A 17,451-nucleotide genomic window follows, 5' to 3' on the forward strand; every position below is an offset into this window, starting at 1 on the left:
CGAATCAGAGCTCGCAGACGTACGGATTAGTGTCTGCCACATCCTCAGATCCGCGACGGTTCTTCAGCCCGAAGCTGCAGGCCGACGTTTCGCCCCTGTTTCACATTTCCACCAGCACAAAGTGGCACTCGAGCACACCGTTTCTACGACGTTCCGTGTTCCTCTCGCCTCAGTGCGCGCAGCGCGCTGACCGGGCGAGCCTGTTCATCACTCCGCGTCGACAGCAGCTGACAGCTGCTGACGTGCACACCCGCTCCCGCCGCGTCTCGGCCGCGCTTTATCACTGGGAACCACACCACCAGACAGGTCCGGCGGCCGGACCATCCGCCGAGCCGAAAATGTCGCAACAGAAAAGTACAACCGTTACAAATCGCACCACTCGCTATTTTAGTTCACATACACCAATGGTTACGCAGCGTTTTGCTAGACGTCACTCAACGCACAGCCGGCCAATCACACACTCCACCCGGGCTCGGTCCGCCACGCCGGTGCCACCCATATCGAGTCTCGCCTCATCTACTCGACACCACCGCCACTCTCTCAAACGTTCCCACTGCTGCTCAGAGGAGCGCGACGCGACTCTGTCTGGTGTCGGTACCGACGTCAGCCGTCGCTCTCGACGCGCAGACGTCTGCACGTGGACTGACGGCCGGACGGCGGGCGGCGCGCCGCCACGGCGCTGCTCTCGTCGGCGCCGGAGAGGCGCGGGTGCGCTCACCTGCACTGGTGGGGGCGCTGAACCGCCGCGCCGCGCCGCCGGCACCGACAGCCGACTGACGGACGGGGGTGGATATCCACCCCTCCCCCTCCCCGGTCTGCCGAGCAGTGAGAGGTGGTGGTGTACCCCGTCTCCCTCCCCCGCGCCTGCCGAGCGGTGAGATCAGGTGGTTTGGTGTACTCCTCCCCCTCCCCAGTCTACCGAGCAGCGAGATCAGGTGGTTTGGTGTACTCCTCCCCCTCCCCAGTCTACCGAGCAGCGAGATCAGTACCTAAGAGTACCCTGGTCCGGTCCCCGAGTGACCGATGTCGGTAGTGAGTGTGATGGATGACGACCGACGGCCAGGGAGTGCCACTGTTCGCGGGGCAATGCCGTCGCAGATGCGTGGTTATCGGCGACTCAAGAGTCTTTGCCGGAGAAGGCGGTACAATGCACGTAAATGAGGTTATTTATAGACATAGAACGTAAGGCATATTGCAATAAAGGGAAGCGATTTTCTTCATAACCAAATAGATGATAGGTTAGGTAATAGGTAGGTATACCTATAAATGAATATCACGGCCCGTATTTTCTCGACGGCCACGTCAACTTGGCTATCTCGAGTCAAATGAAATGAAGGTAAAGGTGGCACAGTTACTTTATGAGGAGGAACAGTAGGGGAGAGTGGGGAAAGATGCCCAGGGTTTTACTTTGTCATATATTATTAAAAAATGACGGTCGGAAAGCAAAAACTTGGAGTTTCAACGGAGGCCGACATCATTTTTCTTCTAAAATATCACACTTTCGTGCCTGAAATATGATAACTTTTTTTGCTATTAAGCATTTTCCTGGAGAAGTGAAAGGGGGCATCTTACCCCACAGGGTGGGAAAGACGCCCCCTGTCGTTGGGGAAGATGCCCCCTACACTATAAGTGACATAAATGGGCACGTGAATCGCCTGAACGAATCAGTAGTCCCTTCGAGCCTGCAGTAGACATCAAACGTCATCGTAAGGGCCCTCAAAACTCAAAAGTAGTCGAAAGGGGCTTCAGAGGTCATCGTCAGGGTCATCATAGTCCAGCACGGCCAAACAAGCCACCGTGGTGGCGTTCGGAGACCACTGTGGGGCCCTTAAAGGTCTTCATGATGCTTGAGGGCCCTCGAGCTCATCGTGGGGACCTCAGATGCCAGCGCGGCCCGTGGAGCCAACGTGGGAGCCCTTAAAGGATGTCGTGAGGGGCCCTGGAGCCAGTAATGGCGCCCTCAGAGGCCATCGTGAGGGCTCTCAGAGTCAGATGCCGCCCAAAAAGTCGCTGTGTGGGCCGAGGGACCGGTATGGGGAGCACCCGACCGTACTGGACTCTCAATAGTCCCAGATCGGCTTTTGCCTCCCATCACAAGTATGTAATAAATGATTTGACGGGCTGCTTGAAGGACAGCCTACGGATTTAGGGGACGTCTTTCCCCATCAGGACAGGGGGCATCTTACCCCAAGGTACCGAAGTAACATTAAATCAGTACAATTTGTTAGCCATAAAACTACACCCTAAAACAAACTGTTTGGGACACAGTACACGCATGTTAGTGTATCACGACTATAGCAAGGGACGCAAAATTCATCTACCTTCTTTGATATTTACAATGTTTTGACACCAAAATATTTTTTGAAAGCAGCAAATAAAAAACATGCAATCACCAGCCAGCCGTTGCCCAACTGAGCTTCGCAAATTTTTGTTCAGTTAACAAGGCAGCCTTCCGCTTTACGCTAAGAACATTAATTTCCAGGTTCGATTCTTTGTTTCGCCGCTAGAGGGGGTGGGGCGTCTTTCCCACCCTGGGCATCTTACCCCACTCTCCCCTATTTTATGAGACATGCTATGCCATCATATATGAAAGATCTCACGCTGTTCAGTAACAAATTGTGTGAAGATTTCATCCGACGGAAGGCAGATCACCCGACCTCATCGAAGTCTTGCTGTTGCCTATTTGGGAGTTTAGGGCTAAATGTTTTAATTTTTCAACGAACATCATATACATCATCAGGTTTTTTCCGGACAGTTTCGTGACTTGTATTGTCACTGCGTCGGCGGTTATACGCCTGAAGCTCGTATAACCGCCGACGCAGTGACAATACAAGTCACGAAACTGTCCGGAAAAAGGCTGAGTTTATCTAAACATTATTGAATCTGCTGAGAAATAATCATCAGGTTTTGATATAAGCGCCAGCCATCTGCATAGATATCGGTAGGTACGTGCACGAAGATAGACGAGACGCCAGCCGCGACCGCTGCAACATCTCAACTTAAAATCAATAGCTTAAAAGTGCATTGTACACAAGGAACCGATTTTGCAATGAACCCATTGTTTATTAAACACAATAAAGCAGCACAATAGCATGCAAGATTTCAATGCACTTATACAAATGCTGCCAGCATTATGTAAGTATAGTCAATTTGTACGTGACAACGTGCCACAGAAACACCGACCGTATGGGACGTGCAGATAAATTGACGTGTGTTCCGTGCAATAAGTCACCACGGGTAGGTACGCGGATCGCGGGACACTAATGGATGTAACTATGTGGCTCTTGCCGGCCCCGGCCCTAAAGACGCAGCTTTTGACCCATGTTCAGCATTGTAATAGAGGCCATTGGAGTCCGGTTCGAGTTGTCATCCGGTCTCCTGCCTTGGTAATGGTAATGGTTTGTGTAGCCGTCAGCCTAGCAGGCAAGTCGCCTTTGCTCGTTTATTTTTGTGTGCACAAGTGCGTAGAAATAGGTAATAGAGTTTTATCAATCAAAGCAGCTTTATCGATTTTCAACGAAAGAAGAGTGTGCACGGACGAAGCCGAGCTGACCGGCCGGTCACTCGAACAGGCCGAGCTCGCAGGCGTTCATCAGTACGCCCCACGAGTGCCAGTCGGTGTAGAGGCCGTCTGTAAGCGTAGCATACGCCAGGTCGCGACCGTCGTCGGGCTGGCCCGCCTCCCAGACGTCAGCCGGCAGCTCCAGCGGGTTGTTCTCCAGGTCCGTGTAGGTGTACGATGGAGCGGGGCCGTGCACCAGGACGCCGATGTAAATCGCGCTGGGGTGTTCCAGATTTGCTGGGTTGAAGCCGGGTATGGCGTTGGCCTCCGCGCCCAGCTGGGAGACGCAGTTGCGCTCCTCGGCCGTGATCGGTATTGCCATCCGTCCGCCCGGCTGCTGGGCGCAGGCCGCCTTGGCCAGGTCGCGTCCCATGGGCGGCAGGATGCGGTAGGCGGTGCGGCCGCAGGTCGAGTAGCCGGCCGGCACCGACCGCAGCTGGCGCACGAACGTGCCGTCCAGGCCGGCGTACAGAGCCGAGAACAGCCGGCACGTGGAGCCGGCGTGGTGGAAGCCGACGCAGCCGCTGCCGGCGATGTTGCAGTGCATGCCGCACAGGAGCGGGTTACCGGTGGTGAGCTGGGCCAGCTCCGAGCCGGCCGTGTCTCCGTCGGGCGGCTGGCGCAGGTACAGCGTGCCGCTGACGGCTGCCGCACACCACAGCAGCCGCAGCGGCGCCAGGAGAGACATGATGGGACGCTGACACGGCTCGGCCCGAGTCAGGAACTCAGCGGGGACTCACGACCTGGGACGGTGCTGATCGCTGACCAGAGGCTGATTGCTGACCGCTGACCTCGGGCGGTGCGGACTGCTGACCGGGGTCTGACCGCTGACCTGGGGCTGATTGCTGGCTGCTGACCTCGGGCGGTGCGGACTGCTGACCTAGGGCGGTGCGGACTGCTGACCTAGGGCTGATTGCTGACTGCTGACCTCGGGCGGTGCGGACTGCTGACCTCGGGCGGTGCGGACTGCTGACCCGGGTCTGACCACTGTCCTGGGACGGCGCCGGACACTGCCTATGGCACCGACAGCTCGTCAGTGCGGGTTTGCTGACCTCTGACTGCCGACTGCTCGCCGTCAGTCGCAGGCCACAGGCCTTCCACAGAGTCCCGGTAGTCACTGCAGTGTCGACCAGGCGACTGAAGCCCCGGGGGGCGCCAGGGGCCGCCACGTTCCCTGTGGACTCGGGCTGACGTACAGTGTTCGTGACACGACTGTTATGCACAAAGTAAGCGAAGCGACAAACATTCGTTATTGTTTCCAGGGGCGCGGGAACTACTTTCCGACTGGAGGGGGGGGGGGGCACACCATAATAGAGATTAACCTAGGGTACCCCCAAATCTAGTTTTCTCACCGGTTTTAGGTCACTTATTTTTCACCCCTCGGCTTTTTCAACAAAAAAAAGAAAACATTTGCAAAAAAAGTGTGGTATTCCGTCTCAAAGCTGTGGGGGCACCGCCCCCACGGCCCCAGAGTTGGGGGGGGGCAAGCTGCCCCCACTGCCCCCCCGGCTCACGCGCCTATGATTGTTTCTGTACGCCGCGGCAAAATACCTAATGCTTGCTGGGTGATAGGGATCTGCCAAATTGAATCTAAATAGGAAAATCAACTCATCAATGGAAACGTTACTTCCATCGACCACTGAAACACAATTTGAGCTAGGAAAACAATATCATTTATGTTTAATGTATGTCGTAAACAAAAACAACAAACCTACCTACATGATAAACCACGGGAAATTTTTCGTTTTACTGGCTATTGTAGGTAATAAAAAACTATGGCGTTTTGTTTCGAAGCTAAATCAGCTTGACCGCAAAAGTCGTAGGCATTATTTTTGGTCCCACAACTAAGCAATAGAAAATAGAAATATTAAGTATAATCGAGTATTTTTAAGAACATTTGAAAGTCTATTATGCAAGCTAGCCACTACATAATCGATTACGTAAGTAAAAGGCGTTTTACGAGCTAAATACCGTCTAGCTATATGCCCATGTAGTGGCTATATTTATGGTCGTACCTACTCACAAAAGTCTTCCTATTTGCCTTTGCAAATGGTTGTGGGCTAATGCGGTGCGGCCATGAACTATCGCATTCGTATCTGACACTGCATTCAGCAACTAGACCGTCAAAGGCGTTCATGACTCCTAAGAATTGGTACTTGGTGTCACAAAGCCCACCAATTGGTCCCCATTGGTCGCGTACTAACACAGCTATCAATGCTCAATGGATGCTTTGTTACAGAAAGAACACCAAGAGGCTCTGAGTAGATTAATGAACCAATTCCTAGTAGTGCTTTCTTGGTGTTGTCATTATTGTTGAATGGTCGCACTGACTACCATGCTCAAATAATCGCGCAAGTCGCCCGGCCAACAAGTCGGCGCACCACCGCGCTGGTTGGCTGACGCTGATCACGCCCCCTGGGTGAGGGCTGCAACGAAATGCACCGACAATCAGTCGGACGGTTGGACGGTAGGTGAGGTTTGTTTGTTAGGTAGTTGACGGCCAGCAGTCAGCCCTAGGTCAGCAGTCCGCACCACCCTAGGTCAGCAGTCCGCACCGCCCGAGGTCAGCAGTCAGCCCTAGGTCAGCAGTCCGCACCGCCCGAGGTCAGCAGAGTGAGCAGTCCGTACCGCCCGAGGTCAGCAGTCCGCACCGCCCCAGGTCAGCAGTCCGCACCGCCCGAGGTCAGCGGTCAGCAATCAGCCCCAGCTCAGCAGTCAGCAATCAGCCCTGGTCAGCACTCAGCAGTCCGCACCGCCCGAGGTCAGCAGTCAGCAATCAGCCCCAGGTCAGCGGTCAGACCCGGGTCAGCAGTCCGCACCGCCCCAAGTCAGCGGTCAGCAATCAGCCCCAGGTCAGCTGTCCCCAATCAGCCCTGGTCAGCAGTCAGCAATCAGCCCCAGCTCAGCAGTGCAGCACCGTCCCAGGTCGTGAGTCCCCGCTGAGTTCCTGACTCGGGCAGATCCGTGTCAGCGTCCCATCATGTCCCTCCTGGCGCCGCTGCGGCTGCTGTGGTGTGCGGCAGCCGTCAGCGGCACGCTGTACCTGCGCCAGCTGCCCGACGGAGACGCGGCCGGCTCGGAGCTGGCCCAGCTCACCACCGGTAACCCGCTCCTGTGCGGCATGCACTGCAACATCGCCGGCAACGGCTGCGTCGGCTTCCACCACGCCGGCTCCACGTGCCGGCTGTTCTCGGCTCTGTACGCCGGCCTGGACGGCACGTTCGTGCGCCAGCTGCGGCCGGTGCCGGCCGGCTACTCGGCCTGCGGCCGCACCGCCTACCGCATCCTGCCGCCCATGGGACGCGACCTGGCCAAGGCGGCCTGCGCCCAGCAGCCGGGCGGACGGATGGCAATACCGATCACGGCCGAGGAGCGCAACTGCGTCTCCCAGCTGGGCGCGGAGGCCAACGCCATACCCGGCTTCAACCCAACAAATCTTGATTACCCACACGTTCTGTACATCGGCGTCCTGGTGCACGGCCCCGCTCCATCGTACACCTACACGGACCTGGAGAACAACCCGCTGGAGCTGCCGGCTGACGTCTGGGAGGCGGGCCAGCCCAACGACAATCGCGACCTGGCGTATACTACGCTTGTGAACGGTCTTTACACCGACTGGCACTCGTGGGGCATACTGATGAACGTCTGCGAGCTGGCCCTGTTCGAGTAGTGGCCGGAACCGGCGGTCGCTCGGCTTGTTCGAGTAGTGGCCGCAACCGGCGGCCGCTTGGCCTGTTCGAGAAGTGGCCGGGACCGGCGGCAGCTCGGCCTGTTCGAGAAGTGGCCGGGACCGGCGGCCGCTCGGCCTGTTCGAGTAGCCGACCGGCACTGGCAGCAGCTCGGTCTGAGGCTGAGCTACTCGAGCCGAGACCCTTCTCTCGTCATAAACCCTGTCTCGGTGTATTTCCTTTGAAGCAGCTCGTCATTGACTTGCGGTGTTCATCCGAATGTTTTACGATTAGCTGCTCCTGGGCATTAGCGGATCCGTCCAGAAAAGGGTTTCATCAGACGCTGGAAGGTGGGGCCGGGGTATACGTAAAAAATAATTGGATATTTTCCACATATCTTTGGACCTTTCTTCTGTATCTCTTGCTGCACAGTTTAAAACAAGCCTGTTATAAAACAAAATATATTTTGTGTTCTTTCTATGCAACGGAAACGGATACATTTATTTAATTACGGGTGCTGAGTGAGGAGCAAATGTCCCTCATCAATTCGCCAGTGCTTCTGGCGACTGTCAGATTTACTTGAGACCATGACCTATTTGAAGGATCTATCTTACCGTAAAAAACTTTTCGGCCGATGCAGTTAATAATAAATATTGTTTTCCAGTTCCTGACGTGTGACAAACAAAAAGTGGAATGAAATTGAAAGGAAGATGAAAGAGCACCTACGCGCAGCGCCTTTACGACAGCGCAGGGTGGCCACTGAGCACGCATTGCGGAAGTCAATTTTCCGTCACCGCACAACATATACCAAACTATTTTCTTTCACCATTCTCTTTTTGGGGATTGAAAGGGGAATACAAGCAGCTATGCACTTAAAACTTGAGTTATAAAAAGGTAACGGCGTTTCACAGAGACTTGAGCCAGCCTCTGTCTTCGGCAGCTTTACACAACCTCCCACACACGCATACAACCAAGTCCGCATATTCGGTCAGTATATTTTCTCTCTCCGTGCGGGAGCCCCGGGTCGCCGCCCTGGGCCTCCCACCCGGAATGTTGTGACATAGTGAGTTCAGTCATTCTCAGGCACAAGCGGCTAATTCAGAAGGCGACATCCCTTCGGCAGAGAGATCGAATAGGCGAGTGAGCCCACCCTTCACTGTCCCTTGGTCATTCGGACGCGCCGCCATTGCGAACAATTTCGCAGAGTAACCACAGAAGCACATAACATACCCGCCCACGGCAAAACGCAATCATCTGGCCTGTCAGTCTGCTCTGCAGAAGCACTGCGATACGTAGAGCAGCTAGTCGCGTCCAGTCCGGCCCGATGTACGCCCGACTATGTCAAGGCGGGCGCGTGTCCACATCCACACAGCGGACTGGGAGGACCCGATACACGTCTGACGACTGTGCAGCAGGCCGCAGTTCAGATCAGCCCACATCAACATACACATCCGCCGGCCGGACCGTCACGGGCGGGCGGGCGGGCGCTCAGTTCAGCACCGCCTGCGGGCCGGACCGCCAGAGGGACCGGCGGCCGTCTGCCGGTCTGCGCGGGGTACCGGCGGCCGTCAGCTGGACCGGCCGCGGGGGACGGGCGGCCGTCTGCCGGTCTGCGCGGGGTACCGGCAGCCGTCTGCCGGTCTGCGCGGGGTACCGGCGGCCGTCTGCCGGTCTGCGCGGGGGACGGGCGGCCGTCAGTCGACCTGGACCGATGGCGGGATCGAGGTGGTAAACGAGGGCGTCTCCAGTTCCTCGTGCTTCTTCATCTTCGTGCGCTGAAACACGACAGAAGTTAGGTATAGAATGGTGCGGGAAAAGAGTCGGACACGGAGTTTTGCAGTGAGAAAAATGATTGGTAAACGACACGGCATGGCGAGGAATAAGTGATATGGGTCGGAATGGAGGATTGCAAGCCTAGGATTAAAAGGGATCCTAAAATAAACCCCGGATTGTTTAATGAACATCGCCCTACCAAAATTTGGCATACATTTATAAAACATCAGACTTCAGAAAAGGGGCTTATTATATCCTGCAAACCTCTTACCAAAATAATGGAACTCACCAACCGACGTGGTTCCAGTGCCGCCTTTGAGTCATCTCCTGGATGGCCGTAAAGGCGACAGCAATGTCACGAACTTTGGTCGGAGACAGACAGCCGGGCCGGCGGCGGCGTTTCTTTGCTCTGCCCGGGGAATGAAATCGACCCCGCGCGACTCTGACCGTCCCCCATCCGTTAGCGTTGCTGGCGCGCGGAAGGCAGCCGCGACAGCGGTCCCGCAGACAAAGCTGGACGGTCGTGCCGTATATAGGACAAACGGCGCACCAAAGTAACCCAGCCGGTGATCAGCGGCCTGATGGGAGCTGGCATCACGAGCGCGCGGCTCAATCGCCGACCGAGATTGGACGGTAAACTGTGCTCGGCCAACCTGCGGCTGGCAGCCGGGCCGATTCATAACACAACATTGGTCACCGAGCGCCGCCCGGCAGGCCGCGTCAACCTCTGTGAGGACGGCCAGAATTTAACAAGATCTATGGACTGAATATGATTTGTGTGCCGTCTGAGGCTGCGGCCGTGACGCCGGATGTGCGGCTCGAAAATAGTCCAGCGCCGTCTGAATACGAACTACGTCACCAAAATGTGGAGAAATGCGAAAGGTCATTGGTCGGAAACGGCATGGGGACAGGCAATGTGAACGCGCAGTAACGTCAGTAGGCGTGGATAGGAATAGCAATACGCCGCCAACATCAAAGGCTAGCGGCAATAACAATGTCGCTACCAAACATAAGAGAAACACGCTTGACCTGGAAGTCGGAAACATAAGCATAATAAAAACGAATGTTCGCGTGAGCACATTGCAATTAAATACTATTGCAAACTACTAGAGTAGCCATGGTGGGCAATTTATGAGATGGTTGCATGACCAGACCAAACAGGGTGCCTTTGACATAAAACCATGCACTTCACCATAAAACGGAGAACTTCGGATTCGGCATCACTTCGCTCGCTTCGGCATCAACAAGCAGCAGTGGCCCGCCGCATGTTTTGTGACTCAGCATTATGCAGCTTATGCTAAATGTGTGGCGTTACGCTAACTCGCTGTAGGTTAGTCGAGTCGTGTGATTAGCCGAGCTCACATGGAAAGGAGTCCCCTGTTTGTCTCCCGAGTGTCCTCGTCTGACCTGCTGCAGCTTGTAGTTAGTGTGATGTATCATTGACCTGCTGCAGCTTGTAGTGTCGTGTTTCGCTGACCTGCTGCAGCTTGTATTACCGTGTACCACTGCCCTGCTGCAGCTTATAGTATGGTGTATTGTATCTGACTGACCTGCTGCAGCTTGTAGTGGTTGATGATGTCCTGGTCGGCCGGACACGACTGTGTGAAGGCGTCCAGCAGGTACATGTGGTGCATGTAGCGCCACAGGTTCTCGAACTCGGCAGGAATCTCAAACTCCTGGAAAAACTTCCCTGCAAACGAACACACAGAAACCACGACGGTCAAACGCCACATTATCCATACAAACGCTCACACTTTTATAGAACGGGCACTGGGTACGTCATCATCATCATCATCACTTCGTTTATTGATCAAGGCATGCAAAAATAAAGTTGAACAAACAGATAAGACATGATGCAAAAGCACACAATGTACTTATATCGAGGCACCATGTCTGGGTAAGGGTAAACCAAGGGATAAAACACCGGCCGACGCCACGGCACCGGCCGCCAGGCACCAAAGTCTGGTGTCAGCCGCCACACACATGCCATTTCACCGTCTACAACCTACCACGACAGAATCGGGTCACACCCTGAACCGACGGCGCTACTACGGCGCCGTGAGCACCTCCCCATCAGCGTATCGGCGCCGCCACCACATCGCGGCCAATACCGCCCTCCCCCGCGAGCCACGGCACCGAGCGTCACCCCCCCCCCCCCCGGCTAATGACTCGCCCTCCATCCTGGCAGGGCGGCGACAAATCTCGTCTCCGGACCGTTCGGCGGCGGCGTCTGTCCGCCAACGGCCACCGCACTCACCGACCGAGCGGCGGCACTTGGGCACACGGCGTGAAAAAGCTGCACAAACTCGGACCGAAACACGGCAAAAACGGAGACTGTTAGGCAGGAAATCAATGTAAAAAGTGGCTGTGACATCGAAAATCATACGAACTGTGATCTTACACCGTTCCATTTCATATAACGCTTCAACATTTTCATGGGCGTCGAAACCGGGGGGGACGGGGGGGACGCGTCCCCCCCCAGTCGAGGAATCCGGGGGGGACGTCCCCCGCAAAAATATCCTCATGAATGATTAAAAAAGTGATCAACGAAATTGGTGTATTGTCGTTTTGGGATGAAATTGCGGATACCTACTCGTATACAAATTGAATCATGCGAATTGCTGACACTGCACTTGCTTGCAGGGCTGCGGAGTAGATTGATTTTGGTAGCTCTGACTCCGGCTTTTAAAAAATCGCTCGGAGTCCCCACCCCATCTCCGATCACGGCATCCCTCGGCCCGCATCGGAGTGAAAAACATGTGATGTGATGCTTTTGTCTCTTTGAACATTTCTTGGCACGTTAAAAGATAACATTACCTACGAGGTGCAGCTCTGGACTGTCCGTCCCAGGTCCTCGATAGGGAGCCAAAGCTCCAGTTGTAGGGGCGACCATATTCAACAAGGGCTGAAGATCTGTCCCAAAGTCTCAAGCTTGCAAAGACCACACATTTTATGTAGGATATTCGTAATAGTCAAGACCTTCAGCTCACTCTCAAACGGCCCTCTTCCCGTTCAAGGCCATCCGACAGCAGAAGGTCTCACCATGTCCTTTGAACGCTTGATGCTTGAGGGTGAGAGGACCTCGTCCTGGTCTGAGAGAGCCCAGGAGGATGTAATACTCAGTATGGTCCTACATTGGTCTTACCATGACCCGGCCTTCAATCACCACAGCCAACAGAATCTCCAGCTTTTATCCGACCCATCCTCGGGGATGACGTTGACTCTGACTTCAGAGTTGAAGTCTGGTACGACTTTGGTGACTCCAACTCCGTATCCGACCAAAACCGTCGACTACGACCGAAGTCGACTCCGACCCCGCGGTCCTGCAGCTACACTGCACAGAGTTTCAAACTTCTTGGAAATAAGCTGTACCTATGGTTGACAGAGGACCACACGATTTTTTAGAGGCAGGGCTGCTGGACTTGGTGACCAGATCCTAACTGTCCTGGTATCAAACTTATTACTCGGGATGCAAAATTTATGCGTTTTGGGACTGTTTTGCCAAGAGTTTTTGCCAATTTTCGCGGCGCTTCGCGCCGCCAATTCATGCACAGATAGAAAAGAGTGTGACTAATAACGCCTCCACGCGAGAACATGAGAACATGTGTATTGTGTATGCGTTATAAGTAGTGCATAGGCCTGAAATTGTACGGTAACTAGCTTTTGGGTTTTTAGTCAGCCAATCCGTCCCCCCCAGTCAAAAATCCGTGGCGACGCCCCTGAACATTTTCCATAAAACATGGTAAGCCGCGCTGTGATGTTGAGGTTTTCGCTGATTTTTCCCATCAAAGGACGGCACCGGAATCCAGGGTAATGGTCGCCGACGTGAGAGACGAGGGTGGCGGCGGATGGTGCGCGGGCGGCGCCGCGACCCGGCCGCAGTCTCGAGCGGGGCCATCAGCAAGTTACGAGCGGCGGCGGGACGACCGCCACGCCGATCATGGTCATGGCGCCGGTGGCGGGGGTTACGGGGAAAGGTCACAGGTCAACGGGGAGGGGGGGTGCAGGTCACAGGCATGCCACAGGTCGTCGCCCAAGGGAAAGGTCAAATGTCGTCGGGAGAGGTATCAAACCACAGTGAGTTGCTGGTCTCGGAAAGTGTCATAGTTGATTGATAAAGTTCAAATATTTCGGAAAAAGTTCACAAACCACAAGAAGTCCAAGGGAGAGGGTACAGGACGTCGCCGATGGAAAGTTCAGCAGTCACTGGAAAGGTCAACGAAGGGGCGAGAGGTCGCTTGGGGATGTACAGACGGAAACAATGGCGCATAAGATATTAGGAAAGAAAGAAGAAAGCTTAGCTGCGTGGAAGTTCCAGGTCCACTGTCTAGCATTGGCAAAGAGTCGGTAATGGGCAAAAGCCTTATTGCTCTGCTATAACGGACCAGTAGTCACAGGTCAGTAGCCGACACATCCAATGGACCACTCTATCCTGACGGGGAAGACGCCAGAGCCGGCCGCTGCGCCCGTACCTGCCACCCGGATGTGCTGCAGCTTGGGCATCAGCTCGCAGTCGAAGCAGCACAACGTGTCGCCCGTCAGGAAGCGCGTCTTCTTCTGGCCCAGGTGCTCGTCGATCTTCCGCAGCACGGAGAGCAGCACCTGCTTCGAGTGGTCGTCTCCCTTCAGCAGCATCAGCTTGAATTTCTGTGGGTCAGAGCGGCAGGGTGCATTGGCTAGATCGCGGTGAAGATGGAAGAGCAGCGAAAGGCCAGACGAATATAACAGCGATGGGTCCGGTGATATATTCCGGAATGACTGGAACATCGCCGGTGCCTGTCAGTGGCTTTTTCGACAGACACTTTTCGTCGGTGACAGACACTTTTGGTAGTCATACGAGGTATCAGAGGTATCAGTTAATGTCAACTGAAGAACCCTTTTCTAAAGACCGACACATCTCTGCGCTTATAACAAAATTATGAAAACAATGTAAAGTCGTGAATAAATATACATACTCTACTCGACCGACCGAAACGTTCGACAGAATGCATACAGATCTGCGACCATTTCATATCAAGAGACGCATGCATCTTCATAGGCCGCTCGCAGCCATGGCTACTACATATTTAACAGAGTTCTGAGCGTACCATAAATCCACTCTACTGGAGTGGTCCCCCGGGCCGCGCACAGACGCGCCGTCGACCGACCGCTCGCAGTTCCCTCACCCACTAACGGCTGGATCTACAACCTACAGCCAGGGCGAGAAGGAACGGGATGGTCTCTTGAACAGACAGCCGCTTACGAAGCTTCGAATTGTAATCACGGACGATGCGGGACTATCATCTCACTTATGTTGCAGCGCAAGAGACTAACAAATCCCAGAGTAACAAAAGGAATGCTCCAAAAGCTCGTCAACCAAGGAATGTGTTTCGGAGCGCCAGACTGTTGGACAAGTCTGTCTGTCATGGGACCGCACATCCATTTACAAATCACCTGATCAGCCTGTCCATTACCAGCGCGGCGGACGGCAGTGCCATCCCGTGCCAGCACACACGCACGGGACGGCACGGGTTCGGGACACGCACAGGTCGGTCAAGCACGGGACGGTACGGGTGCAGGACGAGCGCCCGCCCCACCCAGACATGGGAAATGCTGGGAAAGAAGCAACCAAACAACGATCGATCTCTAAAAATAGTGTACTCGTGAGCCTCAACATAAATTGTACACACATTGTGTACGTTGCCCGCTCTATGTGAAGCAGCCCAGCGTCAAAGCGCCCTCCACGATCTCCGTTAGTAGGCTGCGAGTGGCTGTCGTCCGGCTCTCCGTCCGGCGCTATGTAAATTGGATGGCTGTTGACGTCCGTCACACGGGGCCTCGGCCGTTCCCCGGCCCATCTCGGCCATCCAGCGAGTAATAACTGCAGTATGAACGGCCCGCGCCATTCGGCCGGAGCAAACAACCCCGGGCAGGGACCCCTCACGACCTCACGACGGACTACCGAGGGGCTTCCTAGGACCAGCGAGGCGCGCCACCGCTCGCTGGGTCACCCTGCCAGCAGCACTGGCTGTATCTGACGGCCTCTCCGCCACTGGAGGCGACAGGGCCGACCCACGGACCCGCCCCGTCCGGTGGAACCGAGCCAGAGGGTCGACCAGCGCTCTGTCAGGGCCGAGCCGTCACACACACGCCCGTACGCTGCCCCGGTCCTCCGCCCGACCACCGTAACCCCGGCAACGAGCGGTCCGCTCACACAAGGTCCACACGAGAGGGGAAACGCATCAGCCTTTCAGCCGTCAGTACCAGACTCGTTTTCTCCGTGGTTGTGTCCGCGCAGCTGTCATCAGCGTACGAGCGGGGTAAGGGAGGGAGGCGGGGTGGAGTGGCCATCCTGCGTCCGCCGTATGAATGCCCAGTAGTGGGGGAGATGTGTTGATATGCGGGGCGGGTTGGTCACGTGCCGATGGCTCAGGGAGCTTCAAGGGTGGGGAGGGACGGCGGGGAGGGACGGTGGGGGAAGGGATATCGACCGGTGCTCGGAATCCGGTCGGCCGAGTGGGACCGCAGGGCTGAGATGTTCTGGGGAGACGGGACTCCTGAGTCCCAAGTCTGAGAGGGGTGGTCCGGGAGAGACGACATCCTGGGTCCGGTCATCAATGACCACTCACATGGTACGCAGTAATTAGGCTGTTTCTGTCATAAATGGCAGATATGTTGAACAAAGTTTAGGCACCATACTGGTGGTTTTGGGATACAAAAGTTGGTTGTATCAAGTGCCTTAATTTTTTATCATGAAGAGGTAAACATCCCTACGAAAAAGCACCATACTGCACTCGATTTTCTACTAAAACTCTTCTAAAATCTCTCGCTCCCTTAACCTCTTCGATTTTCTCCTAACCATGTAACATTCCGCGGAGCCGAAACCATCAAACAAGCCAGGCGCATTACAGGATCTTGCAGCTGCCTTTCATCAGACAGCATCGGATAATGAAAAGGAATGGCGCGGACAATCTCCGCAATCAGGAGGAACACATTGCAGCGATAAAACACATTTTGGCTCTGGATTCACCGTGGTCATTTTGACGCGTGGACACCCACACCGAGTGTCGCACATGGATTTGAGTTAATCCCATCGTTTGGGTATGAGCTAACACTTTGGGTGAGAGCTAACCCTACCGTTTTGGTATCATTGGGTCCGAGCTAACCCTACCGTTTGGTTCTGAGTTATCCCTACCGTTTGGGGCTGAACGAACCTTGCAGTCTGAGTCTGAGCAAACCCTACCGTTCGGACATGCTCTGAGTGCCACCCCGGCGGTCCCAGTCCGCCACGTCAGAGTCCAGACGTGTACTGACTGACAGACACGGGCTGGAGTTCAATCAGAGTTCAGACACGTGCTGACTGTCGAAGATGTCATCCAGTTCAACACATCAGATTTAGAACCCGACACTATGAGATGACAAGTCGTCGGCACGCCGGAGCTCTGCGCGCCGAGCACCGATAAGCCGGAACGTTCCCCATCCCAGTACCCGACACGCCCGAGGAATATCCGCCACCGTCCAGAAATATATGAGGACGAGTCCTCGTATTCAGTCCTCGGGTGTCGCAGTGGAACGGCGCGCCTAATTAGCCGTCTAATTTGCGTAGTTTGCCAGACCGCTCAGATGCGACCAAAGCCCACCACACGCCAGCATAAACCAACAATAACCCGGGCCAAAGTGTGTCCCAGCCCAGAATTGTGACCCAATCCTTGGGCTCGTTCGGCAGAGCTCACTCACGCTGTAGACGTTCTCGATCTTGGTAGCCACCTCCTTGTCCTGTACGAACAGGTTGTGGCCGCCGGGCACGTTCTTCATGATGTGCCGCTCGATCTTTTCGTTTTCCAGCACGGCCAGCCCGTTATCCACCAGGATGGGCGGCAGCGTGGCGTCAAAGTTGGACCTGCGGACACGGGGAGGGGGCGTCAAAGTTAGCTGTCAAACCTGTGGACACAGGAAGCAGGAGTCCAGGTTGGACCTGCGGACGCGGGGTAGCGCGGTGTCGGCTGGCGGGCAATGGTGGATTGATGGTCGAGCGTGGGAGTGTCGATGACGGCGGTATACAAGTGGAGATAACGGGTAACGGTTAAAGTAAGGATGTTTGAGAAGCACCTTTGATGACTTTATAAACCTGGCTTCGTTAAATGCTCGTGTCGTTCAGGACTCATTGATATTTTTTAGCTGTGTTACTGTACAGTAAACCTAAATAAATCATTGGTGGACCAATTAAACATTTTTAGACCTTCTAATAACACTATTTTCCATTCCCAGCACGCACCATCGCTTCTCGGCCATTCAGCCTAGCTGCCCCCGAGAGCCGTCGCCCGTCAGCCCACTAACAGTGCAATAAGGCGATCGTGCGTATGCATTTCAGTGTTGAGCTCAGCCAACTTTGAACGGCCTTTTGTGCTAAATCATAGTATCCCCGCTCCACTTCCGGACTTCCTCAGACACCGCTCACCCCAGGCCAGT

The 17,451-nt window shown here is 54.9% G+C and overlaps 1 protein-coding gene across 2 annotated transcripts in view; it reads right to left on the minus strand.

The window, feature by feature from the left end:
- Window positions 1-8,205: 8,205 nt before the first annotated feature.
- LOC122379109 (chloride intracellular channel exc-4-like) overlaps window positions 8,206-17,451 on the minus strand; it is a 32,502-nt gene continuing 23,256 nt past the window's right edge. Inside the window, exons 3-7 of one of the 2 annotated variants that reach the window (XM_043361042.1) lie at window positions 16,720-16,882; window positions 13,476-13,650; window positions 10,554-10,693; window positions 8,927-9,005; window positions 8,206-8,833 (exon numbers count right to left, since the gene is read on the minus strand). In XM_043361042.1, coding sequence (XP_043216977.1) covers window positions 8,832-8,833; window positions 8,927-9,005; window positions 10,554-10,693; window positions 13,476-13,650; window positions 16,720-16,882 — 559 coding nt within the window. In that variant the 3' untranslated portion in view covers window positions 8,206-8,831. Of the gene's footprint in view, window positions 9,006-10,553; window positions 10,694-13,475; window positions 13,651-16,719; window positions 16,883-17,451 lie in introns of both variants that reach the window. The other variant, XM_043361041.1, reaches the window with a different exon arrangement.

Source organism: Amphibalanus amphitrite, unplaced genomic scaffold (assembly GCF_019059575.1).
Source record: "Amphibalanus amphitrite isolate SeventyFive unplaced genomic scaffold, NRLGWU_Aamphi_draft 000072F_arrow, whole genome shotgun sequence".
In the NCBI taxonomy this organism is placed as follows: domain Eukaryota; kingdom Metazoa; phylum Arthropoda; class Thecostraca; order Balanomorpha; family Balanidae; genus Amphibalanus; species Amphibalanus amphitrite.